Source organism: Hyperoodon ampullatus (genome assembly GCF_949752795.1).
Source record: "Hyperoodon ampullatus genome assembly, chromosome: 16".
Classification (NCBI taxonomy): domain Eukaryota; kingdom Metazoa; phylum Chordata; class Mammalia; order Artiodactyla; family Ziphiidae; genus Hyperoodon; species Hyperoodon ampullatus.
Genome location: NC_136929.1, coordinates 74,260,177 through 74,287,616, shown reverse-complemented (window position 1 = coordinate 74,287,616; position 27,440 = coordinate 74,260,177). Strand labels below are relative to the sequence as shown.

The window sequence follows — 27,440 nt, the reverse complement described above, 5'->3', positions numbered from 1 at the left end:
AGGCAAAAACATCTTATACAGTGCTAAGAATAGCATCTGCACGCCATGGGCTCTGTGTGGGGTGGTGAAGTCCATCAGGTGTGAAAACTGCTTACCACCCCCAGTGTCTGAGCACCTGCCTCACGGGGTTCCATGGAGCACTTAAGACCCACCCCGGGTTACCTGAGCTCTCATTCTGGCTTTACCACTTAACTGGCTTGTAGGACCCAAAGCAGGTGACGTAATTTTCCCGTGTTGTAGTTTCCTCTTTGTAAAATGAGAATAATAGTTGTCTCATAGGGTTTTAGTGCGTGAGGAGCGTAGGTCACTTCTGGGATACAGTAAACTCTGGGTGCACGTTAGTTCCTCAGTCAATTGCAGTTATCACTGCTGCAGCCACAGCACGTGAACTGCCTGCTCACTGGAACGTGTCTGCTGCCAGAGGACTTCAGCGGAAGGTCTCGGCACATTTTATATCCCGGGACCTAGTGCAGCATCTGCCGCAGGGCCTGGCATGTGGCAGGCATTAGCTCTGCTAAATGTAGCCCAGCTTCCTGGTCTTTTGGAAGTGCTTCAGTGTAAATATTTGCTTAGAGGCATTTCCCCACTGAGACTCTCAGCTCCATCTCCAGTCCCGCAGTGACCCATCTCCCAGCATAGCGTGTTGTACTTACTCAGTAGTAATAGCTATTTACTGTACTAGTTTGCTAAGGCTGCCGTAACAAAATACTGCAGACTGGGTGGCTTAAACAACAGGAACTTATTTTCTTACTGGTGGAGGCTATTGATCCAAGATCAGGGCACCTGCAGACTTGTTTCCTGTGAGGCCTCTCTCCTTGGTTTGCAAGTGGCCACCCTCTTGTGGCCTCTTCATGTGGTCATCTCTCTGTGAGTCTAATCTCCTTTTCTTGTAAGCTCACCATTCAGATTGGATTAGGGCTCATCCTACTGACCTGTTTTTAACTTAATTGTCTCTTTAAAGGCCTTATCTCCAAATAGAATCATTCTGAAGTTCTGGGGGTTAGGGCTTCAACACAAGAATTTTGGGAGGACAGTCCATAACACTTACCATTACTTACTACCATAGCAATAGTACTTACTATTAAAATCATTGCTCTCAAAGACTTAATACTTGACTAATCAGATTTTTAAAAAATAAAAGTGGATTGATTTTTTGATGAAAGCATTGATCTTAGTCCACAGTTTAGAAGCCAAAGGGTGTGTTGTATGATGCCCTTTAGTTGGTGTATTTTCTTTATTCGTGAACTCAGTTATTCATGTCTTTACCAGGTATTTAATGAGCACGTACCAGGCAGTGTGCTAGAAACTAGCAGTGCAGTGCTGAGCTAGACACAGTGCCTACCATTGTCCAGTTCATAACCTAGTATATATTTAAAATATCTGTGTCTCTGGATGATAAGGAGAATTACTCCCCCTGGGTGTTAGGTCTTGGGATGTGTTGTTGTTAGACTAAATTACTGGCTTTGTATTTTAGAAATTAATTAATTAATTTTAAAAGCATTTGAATCCTGATTCTAACCACTACCTAGGAATGTGACCTTGAGCAAATTAGTTAATCCCCTTACACCATCATTTCCTCTTTGTAAAGTAAGAGCAGTATAAATATTTCATAGGGTAATTCATGATTAAGTGAGATAGTGCATGTCATGTGCTTAGCCCCATACTTGGCACCTAGGAAGAGCTTAATAAAATGGTTGCTGCTGTTTCCTTTTTAATACAAGAGCTAAACCTCATCTTGGAGGTGAGATGGAGGTGACATCTAAGAATAGCTTTATATGTAGGTTTCTAATCATTGGAGAGAGCTTTTGCCACAGCTTTGGAGTTTGTTTGTTATAATTTCTACCCTGCTGATTTCCAGAAAGGATTTGAAATAGCTGCCCAGCTGAGAAGTGTGTTCCAGTTGTGAGGTAATGGAGAAAACCCTGACCCAGAACTGGCATGCACTTAGGGCTAGGTCCACTCTTCCAGCCAGCTGGCTGATCTTGGGCGACCCTGAAGTCCAGGCTTTCCCGTATCAGATTCTTTGCCTTGTCTGTTAATTAGCAAATGGTCAGTTTTAGATATTGACCTTAAGTTTCTGAGAATTTGTGTATATCTCTGGAGTTTCATAAGTTTTAAATTATCTTCTAAAAGCAGAAATATATGACTTGAATTTAATCTTGCTCCTGAATAAAATAATCATCCCTTTCCAGAGAATAATCATTAATATAAGTGACTTAATAATGTAGTCCATTCATAGTCTTTCCTTTGCTGAATTCATTTCAGAGCCCCTAATATATTGTTAACATTACATTTACCTTGATACTTGTTTTGGTGAAAAGTGTTCTTAGAAAAGGTACTGAAGTCCTAAGTTCTAAAACCTTGACTTTCTGTCATGTATTTGGAACACATTTGCAAGGCACTAAGTCATTTCTAACTGATAGAGACGGAATATCAGGCTTCATGAGAAGTTTTTTCTTGTCATTGTTGCTGTTGTATTTGTTTTTGCATGGTGGGATGGGAATGCTTTTTTTGGGTTTTTTTTGGAATGCTTTTTAACTTATGGATCATTAGGGCCACTTGGGTTATTAAATGGAGATAAAATAAGGAGATAAAAAATTTTAAATAGAAGAATGTCTTTCTAGGAGATGAGAAAGGTTAATAAACCCATGCAAATGTGTTCTACTTGCAAGTTTCTGTCTGTATAAGCTCTTTATTATTTTGTGAAAAGTTTACAAAATTTTATTCAGCTTTCCTTTGTAATTTACAGAAAAAATAGGTACTGTATCTCACAGAGTTACAGATCTTAGTTCTTATCTGATATTTGGTGGCGATGAATGTTGTATTTTCTATTGTTGCTGTTACAGTTGTCCCTTCGCATCCATAGATTCAACCAACCATGAATAGGAAATATTGGGGGGGTGGATTTCCAGAACGTTCCAAAAAGCAAAATTTGAATTTACCATGCTCCAGCAACTATTTACATAGCATTTACATTGTAAGAGATATTATAAGTGTAAGAGGAAAAAAAACAAAAAAGAAAAAGAAAAAGAACAGATATTATAAGTAATCTGAAGATGATTTAAAGTATAAGGGACTTGAGCATTGGGGGATTTTGGTACCCTCCTGGGGCAGGGTGGGGTTGGGGGGTGGTCCTGGAATCAGTCCCCCTCAAATATTGCAGGACGACTATAGATAGTTTTTTAAAATAATTACAAGCTACAGATTTGTTTTAAGTTTAATTGTTTTGTGATGTCAAAACATAGACAGCTAGTAGAATGGGAGAAAATATTTGTAAATCATATATCTGCTAAGGGATTAATATCTAGACTATGTAAAGAATTACAACTCAATAGCAACAACAAAAAACCCAATTCAAAAATAGGCAGAGAGGGCTTCCCTGGTGGCACAGTGGTTAAGAATCCACCTGCCAGTGCAAGGGACACGGTCCGAGCCCTGGTCTGGGAAGATCCCACACGCCACGTGCAACTAAGCCTGTGCGCCACAACTACTGAGCCTACACTCTAGAGCCCACATATTAGATATTAGGCAGAAGATTTGAATAGACATTTCTCGAAAGAAGATATACCTGTAAGCACATGAAAAGATGCTTATCATTAGTCATTAGGGAATTGCATATCAAAAGCACAGCAGGATACCACATCATACCTATTAAGATGTGACTATTACAAAAAGAAAATTTTTAAAGGTAAATAAAAGTTGGTGAGGGTGTGGAGAAATTGGAATTCTCATGCATTGCCGATGGGAATGTAAATGGTAGAACTGCTGTGAAAACCAGTTTGGTGGTTCCTCAAAAAGTTAAACATAGAATTATCATATGATATAGCAATTCCACTCCTAGGTATTTACCCAGAGAATTGAAAGTAGGGACTCGGGTACCTGTACACCAATGTTCATAGCAGCATCATTCACAGTAGCCAAAACGGGGAAACAACCAGTGCCCATTAGCTGATGAATGAATAAACAAAATGTGGTGTATAAATGGAATGGACTGTATTGGGTTGGCCTAAAAGTTTGTTCAGTTTTCCCGTAAGACAGCTCTAGTAACACTGAGTTGTCTTTAACTTCATTAGAAACAATTTTGTTAGATTGTATTGTGATAGCTGTCATATCAGTGTGCATTTTTAAAAAAACATCAAAACTGATGAGTTTTTGTGTAGCCATTTTAATATTGAAGATGGAAAAAAAAGCAACATTTTTGGCACATTATGCTTTATCATTTCAAGAAAGGTAAAAACGCAACTGAAACAAAGAAAAGATTTGTGCAGTGTATGGAGAAGGTTCTGTGACTGATCAAACATGTCAAATGTGGTTTGCGAAGTTTTGTGCTGGAGGTTTCTTACTGGACAGTGCTTCACGGTCGGGTAGACCAGTTGAAGTTGATAGCGGCCAAATCGAGACATTAATTGAGAACAATCAACATTACAGCATTTGGGAGATAGCTGACATACTCAAAATATCCAAATCAAGCGTTGAAAATCATTTGCACCAGCTTGGTTGTGTGAATCGCTTTGATGTTTGGGTCCTGCATAAGTTAAAGAGAATAAAACCTTCTTGAAGGTATTTCTGCATGCAATTCTCTACCCACATGTAACAAAAATGTTCCATTTTTAAAACAAATGGTGACGGGTGATTAAAAGTGGATACTGTACAATAATGTGGAATGGAAGAGATCATGGGGCAAGCAAAATGAACCACCACCAACCACACCAAAGGCTGGTCTTCATCCAAAGAAGGTTGTGTATATGGTGGGATTGCAAAGGAGCCCTCTGTTATGAGTTCCTTCTGGAAAACCCAATGATTAATTCCAACAAGTACTGCTCCTAGTTAGACCAACTGAAAGCAGCACTTGACGAAAAGCGTCCAGAATTAGTCAACAGAAAATGCATGATCTTCCATCACGATAACGTGAGACCACATGTTTCTTTGATGACCAGGCAAAAACTGTTACAGCTTAGCTGGGAAGTTCTGATTCATCCGCTGTATTCACCAGACGTTACGCCTTCGGATTTCCATTTATTTCGGTCTTTACAAAATTCTCTTAATGGAAAAAATTTCCATTCCTTGGAAGACTGTAAAAGGCACCTGGAACAGTTCTTTGCTCAAAAAGATAAAAAGTTTTGGGAAGATGGAATTATGAAGTTGCCTGAAAAATGGCAGAAGTAGTGGAGCAAAACGGTGAATACGTTGTTCAGTAAAGTTCTTGGTGAAAATGAAAAATGTGTCTTTAATTTTTACTTAAAAACCAAAGGAACTTTTTGGCCAACCCAATATTTGGCCATTAAAAAGCTATGAAATTTTGACGCATGCTACAACATGGATAAACCTTAAAGACGTTATGCTAAGTGAAATAAACCAGACACAAAAGGACAAATACTGTATGATTCGACTTATATAAGGTACCTAGAATAGGCAAATTCATAGAGACAGAAAGTAGAATAGAGGTTACCAGGGGCTGAAGGGGAGAGGAAAGTGGGGAGTTATTGTAATTTAATGGGTACAGAGTTTCTGTTTAGGATAATGAAACAGTTCTAAAATGGATAGTGGGGATGGTTGCACAACATAGTGAGTGTACTTATGCTTCTGAACTGAAAATGGTTAAAATGGTAATTTTTTTATTATGTATATATTTTACCATAATAAAAACATTAAAACAAAACAAAAAAAGAAACCAACTAAACAATAGCAACCATACAGACAGATTTACACAGTTATATCTTTTCAGTATCTTTTCTCCACTGATTTTTACTCATTTGTATGGGTATCTCAAAATTGTATAGGTACTTATTAGAATTTTAGGATTGATTGCCATTAAGTTTGTATTGCCTTTGAATTACAAATGGTATGGGGTTTTTAATGCTATTTTTATGGCAGAGATTTTTAATGAATCTCCTTTGTTTTGCAGTTACTTCGAGAGCTTAAGCATCCAAATGTCATCTCTCTTCAGAAGGTGTTTCTGTCTCATGCTGATAGGAAAGTATGGCTGCTGTTTGACTACGCTGAGCATGACCTCTGGGTAAGGCGAATGGTTGGTGGACGTGGAGCCATGGTTTCATTTGGGGATTAAGAGGGACTGACTGAAAACAATTTTGGGAGCTCATCTTCGTATGAGATTTACATTTTGTTTGTTTGTTTGTTTGTTTTTGCGGTACGTGGGCCTCTCACTGTTGTGGCCTCTCCCGTTGCGGAGCACAGGCTCCAGACGCGTAGGCTCAGCGGCCATGGCTCACGGGCCCAGCCGCTCCGCGGCATGTGGGATCTTCCCGGACCGGGGCACGAACCCGTGTCCCCTGCCTCGGCAGGCGGACTCTCAACCACTGCGCCACCAGGGAAGCCCGAGATTTACATTTTTAAAATAAAAGTAACTTCCTAGAATGTGGTTGAGTTACCAATGCTAGAGTATTGCTTTGTATTTTTACTTTTGGTCATATCAGTTTGACCTTTGTAACGTACTACAGAAAACAAACAACTCTTCAATATTGTTTCCTAGCTTTAGATTTTTGATAAAATAGAAAAATTAACAGTAATAACTATTTTCTTATAAAATTTAAAAGCAGCATCTTTCCTTTTATTCTGTAATGTAAAGAAATGTAAGATGAGAAGGTGATAGGGAAATGAATATGTTATGTTTGAAGGACTAGATTGAGATCTAATGGGCCTGTCTGTCATTTATCATGTGACCTTAGACAAATCTCTTAATGGCTCTGAAGCTGTAGTTTCCCCCATCTGTAAAATATAATACTTTTACTGCTCTTTTCTACAGGAGTTTCTTGGAGAACAATTTTGTATTCAAAAAGCCTTGTAAACTAAGTGTTCTATACAAGTACAGTAGAAAACTTGTTAATCATTTATCGGGTATCATTCACAATTGATATTCAGTATTCTAATGTATTTCTTATTTTCATTGGCAGAAATTCAATATTGTACACACTTGAATTTGGCATATTCTTATATAGGAAGAATTCTTTGTAGAAGAGAGGTCTAACTACAAAATGAGATTGTCATGGAAATAGAGTCTGTTGTGGCTTTTATTTTGTTGTGGCTTTTATTTTATGATAAGAATATTTTTAGGTCACCAGACCCAATTAAACAGTTGATTCTCAAAGTCAAGTAATTATATTTATTAGTTTAGCTAATATAATGAAAATATGATTCTGTATTGATAAACATTATTATAAGCTAAGAATTTAAATTTATCCTGTCTAAATAGGTAAAATATAAACAGCTGACTCAGTATCTTGCATTTACTCAGCAGATTATTTTTAAAATAAGATTTACAGAAGCCTTAAGTAACCTTAAAATTTACTCCTTTATAAAATATAACAGCTACATTTTTTAAAAAAAAACCTGAAAGGCCATCTTGGGGATAAGATTAATGATATATATAGATGAAAATCTATAATAGGATAGCCCAAATAATTTTGAAACATACAAAACTTATATCCTGATCAGTCTTGGGTGAAGAACATGTTAACACAGATTTCCGTTTAGGAAACAAAACAAGTAAACAAAACCCAGTATTATGTCAAGTTAATTCATTAGCAACTACATCAGTACTGTGAGATATATTTTTCTGATATTTACTAAGTAATAAGGTCTTTAAATATTTCACTGTGTTTTGCATCCTATCTATTTACTAAATTAGCATGGCTGTGCATTTATTGAGCTAAATAAAAGAGAAAACATATGCAAGGGATTATAGTATCCTGGCTCAATCTCAAAATCTTCAAAATAATTTATTCTTTCATTCAGCTGTAGTTCGTAAATGCAAATACAAAATTTTGAAATAAAACTAGCACAAATCCTAGTAAAACTGTTTAAAAGTAAATTCACCTTCTGGAAATAGTTTTAAACTCTTTTGCTAATTTCCAGAAGTATCCTCATTTACATAATTTTAACAGACTTCAGAAACTGAAACTTATTTTGGTGTCATATGCTTTCAGATTTATAAAAAAATATTTTCATACTGTTTGTAGATTCCTGTTTTCCATGACTAAATTTGGTTTGATTCAAATTATTTTTGTAAGTTATCTGGAAAGAACTGTTTTCAAACAGAAAATAGACACATGAAATTTTCTCTCTGTTTTATGAAACTATTGTCCAAGGTTCATACTGGTTGTAAATATTTTTTTCTTTTTTTGTTGGCTTCTGTTCTTTTAAAAGAGATCTAATCTAATCAAATTAGGATTCTGTTAATAAAAATTCATTAAATCAGGGTGGCCAATATTGAATTGAACATTCATCATACTGAAATCCAACATAAAATCAAATTATATAATCCAAATTTATGAGAAAATTTCCAGGCTGGTTTATAAACGTGATTTGTAATAAAACATAGTTGAGCATAAGAGATAGCATTGTATTCACAGTGGTTTCTCACAAACTGGTATGTAATATTTAATTTTATATGTAGGTATAATTATGCTTTCACAAATTATACTGCATGTAATGTTGTGCATATAGTCACCATTGGCTTTATCATCATCTTATTAAATACTCATTTAAGCCAAATAAGTACTTTTAATGCTCATTTTAATAAAAACCAAATGGTGATTCAATTTTATTAAAACCTATTCTTTATCCATTTTATTTTCTTATTTTAATTTGAATATTGAAATGACTTAGATGGGGTAAGGCAGCAGAGGGTTAGAAAAGAGTTGCAGTAAAAAGAGTCATTTAAAAAAATCACTTAGGTGTTGGTGAAATCTTATGGTATACATACTGCATATTTGTTATATAGCACTGGAATAAAAATGAAGGTAAAAAATTCTCCCACTATAGTTTTTTGTAGTTATAAAATATTGGTAAAAAATATGTAATACCCTAATGAAAATATAACTAAAGAAGTGGTATATGGCATCAGTTGATTATCTTACCTCCCTAAATATTTGTTCCTTTCATTCTTACTCTGGCAGGTTTTAATTTTTTTTAATGTATTTTAATCTTTTTTTTTTTTAAGCTCTGAGAGCCACTGGTTCTTCTTAAGGTGAACAGACTTGATTGTCACATCATTTCTTAAGATAGGTGACAAACAGTCTAGATTATTAAGAGTTATTGTAGCTCTGTTTTGTTTGCCTTTTCTTAAATACTTTAAAAAAGTTACTGAGAAGAAAGTTAACAATGTAATGCTGCTACTAAAGTATAGATTAGTCATACTACATATGTACTGACTGATACCCCTTACCTTCTGAAATATACCTTTGCTTTTTATTTTTTCTTTGGAAGATAAAACTCCTTCACTCATTAGTCATTAGTTATTTCTTACCCATTTTCTACCTCTATATCATAAGAAAGTAGAAATGAAAAGATTAATGTATAATATTAAATATCTCACTCCTCTTTTAATTATTTTTATTAAGTTCAAGAATACGCCTGATATTCCCTCACAAATACTGGTCAGCAGTCTGCTCTTGTGCATATTAGATGCAGGCATGGGCACAGTGGTGCACACAGCAGAGTTGGCTGCAGCTGACTTGTAGATTTTCTTGCAGTTTAAGAGTGCTTTAATTAAAATGAAACCTGTCAAAAGTTTGAAACATTGGATCTTGTTTCTGTTGAGGTACATTTATTTGTAAAATGATTTTCTGTTTATAAAGTGGTATTGTGTTTACCGGATGTCCACTAACATTATATTGATACCTGGAAAGCTTTGATGGATGTTACAAGGCTGTTTTTTTTTCCTCGTCTGAAGAAGCTTTCATATTTCTAATTATGTCCAGTGTGAATTGGTCATTTACATGTTATTCCTTTGTGTTTGTGTGTACTTAATTGAAATATTTTCCCATTTGCTTTCTTTATAACTCATGTATTGTAAATAGGTACCACATCTATGCTATGTCAACCAGCCAGAGCTCTCTCTGTTCTTTTTTTTTTTTTTTTTCATTTAATCACTGCAGAATAAAAAATACTCTTTTCTTGAAAATTTTCACCAGATAAACGGGTCAAGTAACTCTGAAAGTAATTTTTAATTATACTTTAAAAATAAAATCACATTACTTCTCTGTTGTCATCATTTATTTTCTGAGACCGTATCATATGCTTAGGAAATGACATTTTAGCTCTAGTTATTTGGAAAATTTAAGGTTATTTATGTTATCCAGCAGAACGTGAAATTATATTTTCAAATCTTTGGAAATCCTTGAGTGTTTCTTTTTCTGTTAGGAAAATATTATATATCAAACTATCTTTCCTTTTTTAAGCTTCTGGTGATATTTTTCTTTCTTTCAGCATATAATCAAGTTTCACAGAGCTTCTAAAGCAAACAAGAAGCCAGTACAGTTACCTCGGGGAATGGTGAAGTCACTATTGTATCAGATCCTAGATGGGATTCACTACCTGCATGCTAACTGGGTGTTGCACAGGGATCTGGTAAGTTGAAATGTAGTTAGGTTTAAGCCAGAAAGATGCATTTGGAGTTGGATGATTTTCTATTTGTCTCTAGATATCAGTGCTATACAGGCCTGCAAACCTTATAGAGGAAGTGGGAATGCTAGTCTCAAAACTAGCCTAGCCTTGTGCTTTTGTGTAATGCATCCTGCTTCTTGACATACGTTAAGCTGTTGCTTAAGAGGTGAAAGAGGGCACATTTGTTTTGCTAAGCTTTCGGGTTTTTTTTTCAAGTCTGTAAATAACGTATCGGCCCGCTTTAATTGAATATTATATGCCAGACAAACTCTAGAAGTTGATATATTTATGAGTAACTTGAAAATAACCCTTTGGAGCCTGCTGTATCCTAGGTTGTATATTAGAAGAGGAGCATTCATCTGCTTATTTTTAAACCCACTATGTTAGTAGCAGTCTCTCCGCCAACAGCCTTTAATAATCATGATTGAGTACATTATTGAGTGCCTTGCCATGTTAAGCTGCAATAAATTTTTACGAATTTAGAAACTTCAGAAACTGACTTTATTTTTATTTCACATGGCAGAATAGTTTATGCCCTTTTTAAAAAAAAACCCATATAGCATTAAATTGGTGATGAAATTGTGCATCGTTCATTAAATCTTCATAGATTTAAATTATGTAACTCTCAAATTCCCCCTTTCCACTTTCATATTGTGTAATGTGGTAACTCTAGTAAGGTGTGCCTTCACTTCAAACAATTATAAACACAATGCTGGAAGTGCTGACTTGGTCTCTAGTCACGTGTGTACATTAGGAAAAAACCCCGTCGCCAGCTCGGAGGTGGAGCTGCTCTGGCCCTCACGCAGATATTCTTTCCAGGCTGCTCTGTGCTTAATGCATTCAGTCTCTGGCCTTCAGTCAGGTGTTTTAGTTTCTAGTTCTTTCATCTGTCTTCAGTAAATCTCCTTGAAATAAGTTTAGTGGTCGTTATTTTATCTCCAGTTGTCAAATCTAGAAACCATTTAGAGTAGGACCAATAACACATCAGAAATTTGGTTGAAATAACTTTTTCCCTTATGCAAAAAATTTTCCTTTATTTTTAATAGAATTGGGTTATTTTATTTATAAACAATGAATTTATAGAATATAAATATGAAAAATCCTTTGTCGCTTTATGAAGCTGAAAATAAATTTCAGCTTTTAGGGGTAGAGTCAACTTAGGGAAAAACTATGACTACTTTGGAGTTACTGACCTTTTTTATGATTCTAAAAGAATAGAATCTGGTTTTTCCCCATAGAGTTAATTATGCTACAATAACGCTACATTTTCTTTCTAATGTAAGTATTTTCTCATCACTAAAATATGTATGTTCATTAGATGAATACAAACTGGTTTTTAAACCAGTATTTAATTTTTATGTGAATGTATAATATACCTGAACCACTCACATTAGTATTAACTACAGTGGTGAAAATAATTTCAAAGTCTGATCTCTTTTGTGTCTCTCTTGGGAGAGCGCTTTCTATTGATACGGCCAGAACAAGTTGTCTATGGCTCAGAGACAGTGTAGAGCAGGTCGTCTCAGAGGTCTCTGTTGCTGGTGCACCAGGAGACAGATGCACTGGAGCAGTGCACGTAGGTGCAGGTGACAGAGGGATGCACTGTCTGTAGCTGATTTAAAAATAATAATGAAACAGATGAAAAGTAGTTACTTTTTAAATTTTTATAAATTTTTATTTATTTATTATTCTTGGCCACGTTTGTTCTTTGTTGCTGCCCACGGGCTTCCTCTAGTTGCCATGAGCGGGGGCTACTCTTCGTTGCTCTGCGCGGGCTTCTCATTGCAGTGGCTTCTCTTGTTGCAGAACGTGGGCTCTAGGCGTGCAGGCTTCAGTAGTCGTGGCGCACCGGCTCAGTAGTTGCGGCTTGCGGGCTCTAGAGCGCAGGCTCAGTAGTTGTGGCGCACGGGCTTAGTTGCTCCGCGGCATGTGGGATCTTCCCAGACCAGGGCTCGAACCCATGTCCCCTGCATTGGCAGGCGGATTCTTAACCACTGCGCCATCAGGGAGGCCCATTACTTTTTATTGTTACCGTATGCTGGCAATTCTGAACAGTATCAGTGATAAAATATTCCTGTTCACTGAGGCAAACCGTTCCTACTCCTGTGCCCCTCTTGATATGCCACTGCTCTCTGTTTAAAAGTGTGTTCATCCAAAATATTTTGTAAAATGTAAGCGGTTGTTTGTCTGCTGCTGCCTCCTTTGGCTTTCCCATCTGAAGTGCGGTTTCCTGTACTGTCTGTGCGTGACTTCTTAGTGATCTTTCCAAACGCCTGACCCTTCTGTGCATCACAGGCACACTGCACCATCGTCTCCTTAAAACGGTAACCTCTGTCCCAGGCTGGATCTTACTGTTTCAGATACCTGCCTCTTGAATTATTCTTCAGTTCTTGAAGGAAAGATTCATTATCATAGTTTTTAAAAAAATATGTGCCCACTTTCCTGCCAACTGAAAATTAAATTTTGGAGTTTGATATTATATAGTTTTTCAACGATAGCTACATAAGATATTCATATATGGAGTAATCAGGTATTTACTCTGAAGAACATTCTTTAGAAGCTGTATGATATGCCTTTTCTTAACCCCTTCTCAAATAGTTGTTATGATTTGCAGATGAGATATTTACCCTATGAGAATGAATATAATTCCGAGTTAATTATATTCTTTGCTCCTTTCAGTCAGGTTTAGATGAAATGAGGCGATACCAACCTTAATAGATCTACGTAGATATTTATTTGTTCGTTTGTTTATTTATTTATTTATTGGCCATGCCACATGGCTTTCAGGATCTTAGTTACCCAAGCAGGGATCAGACCTGTGCCCCCTGCAGTGGAAATGTGGAGTCCTAACCACTGGGACCACCAGGGAATTCCCTACACAGATTTATAATGTTAATAATTGAAGCAATTGGTTAAGTTGCTGACTTGCCACAAGAAACTTCATATTAAGGTGGATAATTGGCATAGACAGCCTAAAAACACCATTTGAAAATAGCCCAGAATGTTACTGAAGCTTTTGCTTAATAACATTGGCTTTATTATTAATAGAAATACTGATTTGAGATGATAGAGTTATGAAGTTCTTTGATATATATAGTTGTTATTTAATAAATAAAGATTAATTTTGTCACTACTAATGATTATGTAGTAGCAGATCAGTAACTGGGATCTGTCATCCTTGGTAGGAAATAGAGATCTAATAATTCTGGAACTCTTGTTGGGCTGAAGGTGGTAATGTGTACACATGTGTGGATGTTTTAAGAAAAATGGACTAGAAAGGAAAAACATTCAGTGTTTATTTTGTGAGATAATTTATGAATCCACAGTAAACTTTTTAGTTTTAGAGCATTAAAATTTGTATGTATAAGTTGGTTTGCTTATACGCTTAATCTGTTTGCTGTAAGTAGAGAGAAATAAAAACAGAGGTGTGTGTAAGTTAGCTATGTTGTTTCCTTTGACTACACCCTTCTCCTTTCTTCTTTATTCTCCTCTCCTTGGAAATTAAAATCGTTTGACTAATAGTCTGTAGTCCTGGTTCTGGCATTACCATCTGTATTAATCAGCGTTCTCCAGAGAGACAGAATGTGTATGTACAGAGAGAGTGAGATTTCTTTTAAGCAGTTCCCTCAGGCAGTTGTGGAGGCCTGGTTAGTCAGAATCTGCCGGGTAGGCTGGCAGGTTTGACAGACCCAAGGGAAGAGGTGTAGTTGAGTCCAAAGTCAGTCTGCTGGCAGAATTCCTTCTTGTTCAGGGAGGTCAGTTTGTTTTATTAAGGCCTTCACCTGGTGGATGAGACCCACCCACGTTATGGAGGGTAATCCCCTTGACTCAAAGTCCACCCATTTAAATGTTAATCTCATCCAAAACCACCTTGACAGAAACATCCAGAATACTGTTTGACCAGATATGCAGGCACTGTGGTCCAGCCAAGGTGACAGATAGAATAAGCAGTCTATACAAGTTGGTTAGCCAAGGCGCCCGTTAAGGTGATGTGAGAAAAGGCATTGCTGGGTCACGTAGTCCATCCACCCCACCCCACCCCACCCCCGTTATCTGCTGTTTATATAAAATAGGAGTGTTCTGTTGGCTTAAGGAATATTAAGATTTTTTTGCCAGATACCATAAAGAGAAGCTAAGTGTGAAATATTATGAAAGCTTCAAATAAAGATATGTTTAAGTGACTCAAAATAAGGAAAGGTTTAAAGTCTGTTAGCCTGAGTGTATTGAGTTTGGTGATTTTTTTCTGAGCCCAGTCTAGTAAAAAACTTGAAGCACCAAAATCATATTCGATACTTTTTGTGTAGAAGCTAAGTTTGATTTGGCAGTAGTGACTGAACTCTTTCCTGTGAGAGGTAGTCCTCCTGGACTGAGTTAAAAGCACACGGACAGAGTGTGAGAAGTTCTCACTAACAGTGACTCCACTGTGACCTGTGTGAGGACATCCAGCCAGTTTACGCTATCTGGCCTCTTTCAGTAGAACTAATGGTTTTGTTTGTTTGTTTGTTTGTGTTTTTGGCGGTACACGGACCTCTCACTGCCGTGGCCTCTCCCGTTGTGGAGCACAGGCTCCGGACGCGCGGGCTCAGCGGCCATGGCTCACGGGCCCAGCCGCTCCGCAGCATGTGGGATCCTCCCGGACTGGGGCACGAACCCGTGCCCCTGCATCGGCAGGCAGACTCTCAACCACTGCGCCACCAGGGAAGCCCAGAACTGATTAGGAATGGTTTTCTTGTGCAATCGTGAAATTTCAAACTCAGTTAAGTTTTCTTTTCCTAGGAAAGTTCTGTGATAGATTAAGAATTTGAAAAACGCTTGTCAGCGTATGCATGCTGGTGTTAGTGAACTGCCGATTAAAAACACCACTACAGTCTGGCTCCAGTCTCCTTTTTTTCTTTTCTCTCTCTCTTTATAGTTATTTTCCAGCCAACCCAGAGGTTGCCCCGCCTTCCTGAATCCCTGCCCACTTCATCTCCAGCATCTGAAAGTCTCTTCATCCTTTAAAGCTCTGGTCCTGCCACCTCATCAGCAAAGTGCACCCTCCCCACCCCCACTCCCCCACTCCCACCGCAGTCACATCACACCCTGTAGCAGTTACTTTGAACTACCCCTGGGGCACTTGCTAGTTTTGGTAATTGTATGTCCTCTGTTTGATGGTAAGTTCCTGAGGGCAAAGACTGTGACTTATTATATGTTTGTATCCTGCCCAGTGCTTAGCAAAATACACATTAATGTATACAGTATTGCTTATATTTGTTGAATGAATGAACTAGCCCATTTGTAACAGAAGCAAAGTGGCCTCCGAGGTTATTCTCCATAGCTTATCTCTGATATTACCTGATGCTGGTCCGTATCTACAGACACACAGAGACTCTGCTGCGTTTCTTCCTTTTACTCCCTCTTATCTCTGCTGTGATTCAGTGCAGTGGAACAGTGCAGAAAAAGTTCTTTTCTATTCATACTACATTTTAAGTCCTTTCAGTAGCCTTCCTCTTTCCACCTAAAAGAGCTCAGCTCTTAGCAGTCAGTTCAGAGACCATTCAGCTAATGATACTGATCTGTTGACCTTTTCCATTGCACTCTTCCTCTACCCCATATTTTTGTTCCTCCCACTGAGACCTATTTCCTGGCCCTTTGTCTGTTCTGATGTTCTTCTCTTCATGTCATTTATTTTTTCCAATTTTTTACCTTTAATCTTAAGGGTCGAACATTTCCATCATAGTTCGTTTACATCCCTCACTTACTTTCAAGAATGTCTTAAAGTACCTTCTGTGTGAATTATTCTTTAATTGTACGTGAGGGGGCCATACGTCCCTCCTCCTATACATCCCAGCTGTTCTGAACTTGCAGCTCTCATGTTTCACTTTAATACTACAGTTAACTGACCAGTTCATTACTAATAATGTAAATATTTTAATTTCTAGCTAATAGTTGTGCATTTAAAATTTTCTAGTGAACTCAATGTTGGCTGAATTTTGTGCTTTTTGTTGAAAATATTCATTCAGTTTATCAGATATACCATAGAAATGATTTACACTCAAATCAGACTTGTATTTAAGTAAGTATTAAAGACTTGGGCTTTTGACATGTTTCCTAAGGAACTTAATAGAAAGTAGAGAAGTAGTTATGATGGCTGGCCTATTTACCATTAATTTTCGTTAAGTATATATCAGTATATATATATATAAGTATATATCTCATATGGTCATTAATGTGTTCCACTTAAAAAAAATCTAATGTCCAAAATTTCATTTGAATTATTACCTTAATGGTTTTATCATAGTGGTAATTAACTTGGAACTACCAGACACATAGGGTTGTATTTTTGTCCCGTGGCACTAAGTGGATAATATAACATAGCATATTATATTATATACTGTAATATAGTATTAAGTGAGATATACTGTAATATAACTTTTCACCGTGTTGTTTTCTTTTTTCATTTAAGCAGAATTACAAGGCTGTATACAAAATTCGGTGTGTTCTGGAGTATTACAACTATCTGCTAGTTGGTCACTCCTGCCCTAAACCAATTCAAAATAGTTTTTTGGGAGGGGCGGTAGTATAGCTCAGTGGCAGAGCATTTGACCACAAAATAGGGTCTTTGTTTTTTTGTGTGGTTTTTTGCCGTAGTCGAATTTCCTAGAAAATACATCTTTGTAGAGATTTCCTTTGGAGTATCCCAGTGGGGATGTGCTATTATGTGTAGTATGTAATGTGACATAGCCCAGTGGGCCATTGCATAAACGTATTTAAAAGATGCTGGAGCTATTTCAGAGCTTTAATCTGACTTATTAAAAAAAATCTGATAGTGCCACCGCCATGCAGTTTATTTTAATTATCCTGGGTAACTTGGAATCACTTGGTGGGGTTTTGGCTGTTTGGTGAAGGATGAGTTGGTTTCCTGTTCAATACAGTCAGAATCTTGGAGTGAGCCATTGACTCAAACGCAGTTTCATAGGGCCTACTTTATGAAGGCACCTGATGATGTATGGATGGTAACGTGATGAATTATTGGGGTGTTTTGGATCTGATTCTTCTTGAGTGAGTTGCCTGGTTTATTAGTTTTGCTTACTAATACTAAAGTTTGCCCACAATGATAGGGTTAGTTGGTTTGTTTGGGTTTTTTAGATGCATTTTCTTTCTTTCTTTCTTTTTTTCACATCTTTATTGGAGTATAATTGCTTTACAGTGTTGTGTTAGTTTCTGCTGTATAACAAAGTGAATCAGCTCTACATGTATGTATGTATGTGTGTGTGTGTATATATATATATATATATATATATATATATATATATATATATATATATATATATATATCCCCATATCCCCTCCCTCTTGCGTCTTCCTCCCACCCTCCCTTATCCCACCCCTCTAGGTTGACACAAAGCACCGAGCTGATCTCCCTAGATGCATTTTCTTATTGACTGTTGAGCTCTGTACAATAAGTGGAAGATTCAGAAGGAAAGAGATTAAGTGACCTGATTCTGGTTACTTAAGAGAACTGTTTTCAAAGCTGGGTCACTGAATTTAGGGAATTTTCCCTCTAGATCAATGATTTTTAAATTGCAGGTTGTAAAAGCCATAAGTGAGTTGGGAAATCACACAACACAACCAGCCTGTTTATTGTTTTAATGGAGTAGAATAGAATAGGGCAAATATCAGAGTGCATCCTATGTCTTGAGGGAAATTAGTGTTCCATGAAACTTTTGTTTCAGTTATACATGGGTATATGTGAATATGGCCATACAATATTAAGTGATTTTCTTCCTGTGGGTTGTGTTCAAAAAGGTTTGAAAGCCGCTGCACTAGACTGTTTCCCAGAAGGTACTTGATATGGTTAGGAAAAGAGAACATCAAGGAAAAGAAAGTAGTAAAATCTTTAGAAAACACTTTGTCCCAAATTATAAGTACTTTAATGTTTTATGCAAATTTCTTGACATTGATAATAAAATAATTTTGAATAGCCGTAGCCCTGTAGGAAATATGTTTTTCTAAGTAGGGTTTATTTACGAGTAGGAGAATTTCAGGCAAATTTCACCTTCCTCCTTTAATACCTTTCTAAATTGTCTGAATAGTTTGCAGTTAACATATATTATTGTTATATAGAAGGAAACGGAGGAAGATTCTATTTAGTCTTTATTAAAAGTTCACACATAATATTCAGTGTGGTTTAGTGTATTTATTTTATGGTAGAGGATGATTGCTATTAAGAAAAAAAAAAGCCATGCATACACTTTTTTTTCTGCCTAAAAAAAAGAGGACAGTACCTTCTTCAGGGTAAAAAAAAGAAAAAAGAAAAAGAAAGAAAAAGGCAGAAAGGACCCTGCCACTGTCCAAATGCTGAAAGAGGCAAAGCAACAAAATAATTGACCAGCTGGGAAGAAAGGAGCCTGCGTTCGTGGCCTCTGTTCTAACTGCTGTTGCCCCTTCTCTGTGCTTAGCTTCCTTGAAATGAGTGTTGGGAATATATTAAGCATGTTTCTTTACAACAGAGCTTTTCTGAAGAAAAATGCTTTGTGACTGTCAGGTTTAATCACTGCTTATTACTTGGGATTTGCTTCATTTACTGGGAGTAAATGAAAATAAATAAATCTCCAAGGATTTACTCTAATTTTCTTATTTGTCTAATTGTATAACTAGTAAAACATAGAAAATTGCGGTCATAAAATTTAGGCTTGAAGATAAAGCATAGGTTTTATTGATAAGAATGGGTTAAGACAAACTTAAATGAGGTTTGCATTAATTTTAGTTAACATAATGAATTGTGTTTATTCTATAGTATATTTACTTAAATGACCAATTGGGCAGTTTTCTTTCTTGGAAGTATTTGATTGTTTGTAAACAGTCTGTTTGATTTCTTGATATGTGCCACGTTTGTGTAATTTTGATACTGATGTTGAGCATACACAGTGAACTGCGTTCTATTGTTTGTAAATAATGAAAAAGTGGCCTACTTAATTTTACTGTATAGCACAGCTGCAAATATCGTACCTGCTTATATGGGCAGATTACAAGTTGATTATGAAAATACTATGTTATTTAGTTTGCATATTGCTTCTAATCTACTTTCCTGAGAGTCTGAGTCTTTTCAGACACTTTATCAGCACAATGCTAGAATCTTTTAAGTCAGATTTCTCACCAATCAAGAACAGATATTCTAAATAATTTAATTGAGCCTTTAAAAAAATGGAGTGTAAGATAATATATTTGACTAATCCTGAAAATTGACTAGAAGTAGAGGATTATCTGAGTTTTAAGTCACATACATTGGTATCTTTTCTCTTTTTTTAACATAAGATGGAGCCAGACCCGTCTTTTCATCTCTTTGATAGAGAGTCATCTGAAGTATTAGGACTGTCTGGCACATAATAAATGTTCAGTAAGTGCATTTTACTTCAGTCCATCATCACGTTGCCCTAGAACTATGAATAAGTACCTTAGGGGCGGGAACTTTATCCATTTCATTTACTGCTGTATTATTATTACCCAGAGTAGCACATATTAGCCGCACAATAAATATTTATTGAGTGAAATACTGGATTCTTATCAATGCTACCTTCAAAACGTATCTCAGATTGAACTACAGTAAGACCGTCCTATAACTGAGATTTGAATGTGACGCAGTTGGCATTGGTCCCGGTCTAAGACCGTCCTATAACTGAGATTTGAATGTGGCGCAGTTGGCACTGGTCCCAGTCATCTGACCAGTGTCTTTTCTCAAATAAGAGTGACCTGTAGTGCTTGTTTTCAGGGAGAAACAGCTGTGGGAAGAGACAGCCATGAAGGGAAGAGCAAATTAGCAGGGGTTCTGGAGTCTTCCTAGCTCAGTGTCTCTGGGTCAGTCCAATGAACAGGTGCTGACTAACAGGGAGATTCCAAAACCCCTCACTGCCAGGATATGGATTTGGATTTTCCAGGTGGACTTCCAGGTGTGCTCATTCGTGACTTCCTGTTCATTAACCCTACAATAACCTGACCTCCCAGTTCACACAGTTGAGTTTTTTGCAGTCCACTTACTGCCTCTTGACTTTGCTTCTTATCATTTCTGTCACTACTGTTCTAATCCATGGTACCTGGATTACTGAAAAAATGTCCAAGTGAATCTTCCCTACTTGCAGTCTTAGTTCCTATGGTCCAGTATCTACATAACAATCAGAATGATCGCTCTAAAAAGCAAAATCACACCATGTCATTCCCCTCCCTAAAGTTCCTCAGTAGCCTCCTACTTGTGAGACAGGTATACTCAAAATCTATCCTAAACATTTATTATGTCTTCTTGCTGCAAAGACTGGAGAGCTGAAAGCTGCAGCATTGTTTTATGTATCAGTAAGATAAAAAACATGCTGGCAACTTGACTGTCATACCATGGAAGTTACAAGACATAACCCAGTTACAGAAATATTAAAATTTTAAAAGGAAAGTAAAAAATGCATGAAGTGACTTTTTCCCTTGACATTTGGTAATGGTAAGTAGCTAGGACTTAATTACTAGTGCAGTGGCAAATGACTGAGGTAACTGTTTTTCTGTCCTTAATAAGAATTGTTAAGTTTCATCATTATGTGTGATGTTTGTTCTAGGGTTTTGGTAGATACCTTTTATCAGGTTAAAAATGTTCCCTTCTATATCCAATTAAGTTGTTTGTTTCTAAATCAAGAATTGATTTTATTAAATGCTTTTCTTGCATCTTTTGAGATGGTCATATGGCTATTTCCTTTAATCTGTTAATATGGTAGCTTACATTTATAAGGTTTTATTTCATTTTTAATGTTGAACCATCCTTGTCTTAGTGGGATCAGCCCTACTTGGTTTTGATTTTTTTTTTCTCCAGTTGCTGTTGGAGTCCCTTTGCCAATACTTTATTGTGTCTATATTCTCAAGTGAAGTTGGTCAGTGATCTTCTGTTTGTACACTATTTTTTGTTATCATGATTATACTAGCTTCAGAAAATGATTTTAGTCTCTGGAATAGCTTGTATAATATAGGAATTACTTATTCTTGAAAGGTTGGTAAAAGTCATCTGTAAAACTGATTCTGGTGCATTGAAATTAGGATGGATGATTTTTGACTACCATTTAAATTTCTTTAATAGTTGTTAAATTATTCTGGTGTTCTACAAAACCCTGGATAGAATAAACATTTTAAAATAAATAAAATTACCATAATTGATCCTGGAAAAGGTAGAAAAACTAAATAGACTAGCAACTAGGGAAGACTTAAAGACATTTGTCACAGGGCTACCTCTAAAAAAATATAACAAATGCACATTTTTCACAGTTGCTTCAACCATGAAGCAACAGTTAATCCTGCATTATATAAACTGTTCCAGAAAGAAAGTTTCCTTAATAACTTTGTGGGAAGAAAGCATAACACTGACACAAACCTAATAAAGTTAGTAGATCAGTGTCATGTATAAATATTTATGCATATATCCTATATAAAATATTAGCAAATAGTATCCAGAGGAATGTTAAAAGAATACTACTATGCTCCAAGTAAATGAAGTTCATTTCAAGAATGTGAAGATGATTCAGTCTTTGGAAACCTGTTAACAGAATTCATATTAATAATGCTAAGAGAATAACACTGTGGTTATCTCAATAGTTATAAATATAAAACTTTTGCAAAATTCAATGTTTGAAAAAGTTAAATACTCATTTCTGATTGAAATTCTTTATAAAAATAAGGAAAGAAGGAAACTTCTAAGCATGAAAAGTGTACATACCAAATCAACAGCCATTATCTTTTCTGTTACCTTTTCTGTTGTCTTCTCTGTTCTAACCTTTCTGTTACCACTATTATTTAACAATGTCCTGGAACTTTTCTGGTCTAAAAGTAACCTAAGTAACTATGATAGGGGAGGCTAAATAAAATAGGATCAATACAATAGTACTATGCATTTATTTATTATTTGTTCACTGTTGAGTGAACAAATACAGGAATCAAAAGAGCCTTTCTGGGCTTCCCTGGTGGCGCAGTGGTTGAGAGTCCGCCTGCCGATGCAGGGGACACAGGTTCGTGCCCCGGTCCGGGAAGATCCCACATGCCACGGAGCGGCCGGGCCCGTGAGCCATGGCCGCTGAGCCTGCGCGTCCGGAGCCTGTGCTCCGCAACGGGAGAGGCCACAACAGTGAGAGGCCCACGTACCGCAAAAAAAAAAAAAGAAAAGCAAAAAAAAGAGCCTTTCTAAGATATTTATATAAATGTAAATAATATAGAGAAATCTGGAATTATGTCCACCAAAATACTTGTAATGACCTAACTCTGTGAGGTGAGGTTTCAGGTAAATTTTACTTTCTTTGTACTTTTCTGTATTTTAATTTTCTACAAGAATGTGTATTTTTATTACTTTAATTCTTAAAAAGCTGTTGCTAGTAATAAACAGTTTTTTAATCAATAAAAGGCATAAGTAACTAGAAGCTAGAAAGGTGATTAAAAACAATTAGGGGTATCTCATAGGGTGATGTAGAGAAATCATCTTGGGGGTATTATCCAATCATGCGTGGTTACCTCGCCCCCCAGAAGTCTTCAGTTAAGAATCACTTCAGTTGTGAGTCACTATTAACAGATTATAGTGTTAGCTGTCATTATAATATATTTTGGACTTTTAACATATCAAGCATCGTATTAAGTCTTCTTAATATGTGCATTAGTAACATTTATCTTTGCAACACTAACTTGTCATTATTTTTATCCATATTTTATAAATGAGAAAATGGAGGTGAAGGTCACAGAACTAATAGCTGATAGCATCCTTGATTTTCTTTTAGTCTGTTCTTAACCATTTAACCATACTTCCTCATCTTCTGAAGAAGTCTATTATGTTCCTCAAATGTTTAGGGGAAGAAGAAAGTTGAGAACTATTGGTCTAAAGTCTGTGTCTATTCAAATATAGAAAAAAATTATAGTATCAGATAAAGTATATTTTATTTCAAAAGACTGAAACATATTTTGTAACAGCAGAATGATTAAAATAATGGATATACACCAAAGAACTTATGGTTTGTTCAATTTGACAGTTGTACAAAAGGAAATAGAAATATATAATTATGTACTTTGACATTCTTTAAATCAGATATTGACAAAATTTTTTAAATAAGGAATGAGCAGAAATTATAGAATGAAGCAATGTGATATAATAGAATTGCTTGGCATTTAGGGCCATATAAAAGAACATATTTTAAAATAAACATTCACTGGGAATTCCTTGGTGGTCCAGTGGCTAGGGCTCCAAGCATTCACTGCCGAGGGCCCAGGTTCAGTCTCTGGTTGGGGAACTAAGAATCCCACAAGTTGTGTGGCACAGCCAAAAAATAAAAAGAATAGAAAAAAAAAGAAAACCATTCGCTAAAAATGTATGTCTAGAAAAGTTCAGTGTGTACTAGAAGATGAAGATATTCATGGTAAGTATTCACAAAGACACAAATTCTACATTAATCTCTCAGAACACAATAAAACAGCAACAACAAGTAAAAGCAGAATTATATTTTCTTAGCTATTAGACATCAATTGAAAATGTGCCATTTGAGATACAGATCAGTATGTGTCGTAGTACAAAATGATTAACAACCAAACTGAAACAAAGCCACTGAGTGTCCGGAAAGTGTGCCACCAGGTTGTGTTGTTTATAGTGTGGAAGTTTAGTTTCTTGTTGACTCAGAGTCTCCATTTTGCCTTGATAACGTTAGTGAGTATGAAGACTCTGGTTTTACTCCTAGAACAGCACGTTGTTAACTTGACGGAGATGCCAGTGCTCTGTGCTGCCGTACCTGTGTGAGGCGCCTCCGCTTGGTGATGGAAGCTTCCGGACCAGCCCAATTCCTGTCTTTCTCAAGATGCAGCTCCCTGCGGTCCTTAGTCTTCTACCAGAGGTGGCCCCTTAAATGAAACTACTTTGCCATCCCTGCTGTATGCCAGAACCATCAGTGTGCTGTTTCCCATCGTGACAGAGCCTGGAGAACAGAAAGCCTCTGCAGGATGGTTATCTCTGTAACACAGACATCTTGCTTTAGGAAATGTCAGTGGGGGTTTGTTTTGGAGCACAACAACATAAAACAAGAAGAAAAGCCATGAGACTGTAAAACAAGGGCATGTTCTTTTAATTATAAACAGTTTTTTTCTGGGAGAAATAAAGCAAGAGAAGGCTATCGTAGTTTCAAACAATCAAATAATTATACTTCAAACAAGTATCTCATTGATCTATTTCATTGTTCAGCAGGCAGTAAAGGGTGTTCTGTAATCATTTCTGTGCATAAGATAACTGTTCTCGAAGGTGTTATCATGATGTTATAATACTTTTAGGTCATGTTGGACCTCTGCTCTCTATAGCAACAAATAGTTTAACAGAGTATGTGCCTCATCAAAATGTCACCCGCAAAGTATGTTTTTTAAGGTGATTATGTCTGATGGCACATGAAAGATCGCAGACTATTTACCAAAGTCATGGTTATTACTGATTGTTTCATGAATTATCACCAGTTACTTGGATGCTTTGGCTGTAGAGCTTAAAACTGCTACCAAATTCTCCCACTGAAAAAAGAAAGAAAAGAAATTAGCTTTTTGGAGAATATAATATTGTTTCAATGTGGCATTAAGTATGAAAACAAAAATTATCCATCAAGTCTTTTGAAGCCTTCCTTAAAACTGATTAAGCAACAAAACAAATACTGACAAGAGTATTCATGATCTCTGTGGCTTTTCTGCCAATTTCTCTTGAGATTTCCATTAGATCACATTCACAAAACAAATTTAGTGTGAGATTTGTCTACTAAATCAGAGTATCACGCCCTGGGGCATATGGATACCACCATGGGAGACACCATGAGGAGGCCCCTCATTGTTCATAAACAGTTTTATTAAAACAGCACTTAAAAGCATTCTCTTTTGTTTATGACTACATAGCGTGCCCAAACTGAACTGAAATCCACGAATTTAAGTGTGAGTGGTGACTCTCGGCCCCAAGATCTACTTCAGATCATGCAATAGGCAGTGAGTTGTCTTGCAAAGCAAGTTTTAATTATTAGCTGGAGCTTTGGCCCCAAACCCTAATACTAGGCAAGACTTCGACAGAGAAACTCTTCCCCACCAATGCTCAAACCCAGGCTTGGGACTTGGGCAGTGCAGTGAGTCTATAATAAAGTGAAGACCAAGAGAGGGAGTTTTTCCCCCTTTGCCTAGTAGCAGGCTGACCAGTACCACCCATCCCAGGGCTTCTCAGATCTGGGTCCGGCTGCTGAATGAGTAAGAAAGCAAAAGAGAGAGAGAGAGCTTTTCCACTCCATCTAAAATAGAAGGAGGAAAGTGATGCCCACGTGTGCTTGTGCTTTTGCCAGATATGGACGTAATCTTTTAGGAGCACTTAAGTGCTAGAAAAATCCATCACAGCAAGCCAGTTAATCAGCTTGTAACTCTGGAGGAGGGAGTGGGATTTGGGATGTGGTGGAGGAGTGATGGGTGGTAAAAGAGCCTTTAACTCTTAACTGTATGTGGCCTCGTAGTTTGAATTGTTTATAATCAGAGTGTATTCATGTATTACTTACATCATTAGAGGGTAGGCGTGGAGAATCAGGTTTTCCCAAGTAATGCAGAGGAAAGTTCTTATGGTAGAAATAACGGGCTAACACTGACATAGTTGTGTAAGGTCTAGTCACAGAAGGCTGCAAACACATGTGGCAGGAGAGTGGTGGAAGGCGGGGCTGGAGAGATCAGTGGGTAAGAGCTTGCAGGCGCCTGGCGTTCCATCATAAAGACTTCTACCTTATTCACAGGCGGTGAAGAGCCACGTAAAGGTGAAATACTTTAGTAATAAAACACAACAACAGCATCAAAGAAATTGTGAAAAGGTCGTCCCTACCTCTGTCACTCTAACCTTTTTTGTTCTTCTAGTCCTTACTCAACACTTTTTATTTTTAACCCAGTTGTAATCATAGTCTATATATAATTTTCTGTTCCCCTGTTTTCCTAATAATTTCCTCTGTTACTGTGGAAGATTTTAAACAAGGGAGTGATGATGTGATCAGCTTTGTCTGTTAGGAAGGTAACCCTGGCAATAGTACAGAAGACTGAATTGATGGGAGGAGAATCAAAATGGGGTTCAAGAGATATCTAGGGAGTCCTGCCCTGATGAGCCCAAATATCCAGTCCCCTCCTGAGCCACACTGTGACTGAGAGCAGGCCTTTCCCTCAGCCAGACAGACGGGCTGCCTCTTCTCTTGGAGGCCCCCTGCAACCCGACGCTGTCGGCATTTCACACCGGTCTCTGAGACCTGGTTTCCTCGGAAGCAGGCTGAGCTCTGCGGTGTGCCTGATGAGCAGCTCCACGTGGCACACAGGGAATATTGTTAGCGCTGCGCTTCCTTTTGGTGCTTCCCCAGCCATCTCATTGGGCAGGAGCGTTTGTGTGACGATAGAGATCCTGAAAACATTTTCTTGAACAAAACATTATAGTTATGGTAATACACGTCCACTTAAAGCTTGCTGCATGAATTACCTTCAGAAGGGTCTGTTAGGAAGGGGCGCTGCACTGCTCAGAGACGGGCACATCCTGCTGCTGCCCCCCGCCCCGCCGCCCCATCTCCGTGCTCGTACTTGGGGCAAGTCATGCACTCGCTCTGTTGTCTAGTTTCCTCATCTTAAAAATGGTAGGAATTTTCAGCCTTTGAGATGTATGTGCTACCATGTCAGCAGTGTTTTTTCACTGAGGATAAAAAAATAATTTTGATCTTTGGTAGTTGGTAGAATAATGTACTGTAAGTTACATTTTATCAGTAATAGCATAGGGGCTGTCGTTAAATATGGTCAGGGAAGCCTGTGAATTGGGTACCACTGTAAACAGCCTTCATTAAAATCCTTAACCTGATTTCAAGATTGCTTTGATGGGTATTTGAAAGGCGTCGTGATCTGGTTTCACTTTTATTCAGCAGACTGGTAGACCTGCAGTCAGACCAGGCGGACGGCAGGGAGGCAGCCTGAGAGACGTCTGGGGACTGCCTCTTCCTCCTTTCTCCCTCTCCTCCTCCTTGAAGGACAGCCCTTCTATG

The 27,440-nt window shown here is 37.2% G+C and overlaps 1 protein-coding gene across 2 annotated transcripts in view; it reads left to right on the top strand.

Moving 5' to 3' along the window:
• The window catches only part of CDK8 (cyclin dependent kinase 8), a gene marked incomplete at both ends in the record, with an annotated part of 96,047 nt that overhangs the window by 48,492 nt on the left and 20,115 nt on the right, over positions 1–27,440 (top strand). For both annotated transcript variants that reach the window (XM_079721837.1, XM_079721838.1), the window contains 2 exons: positions 5,906–6,016; positions 10,228–10,368. In XM_079721837.1, coding sequence (XP_079577963.1) covers positions 5,906–6,016; positions 10,228–10,368 — 252 coding nt within the window. The remainder of the gene's footprint in view (positions 1–5,905; positions 6,017–10,227; positions 10,369–27,440) is intronic.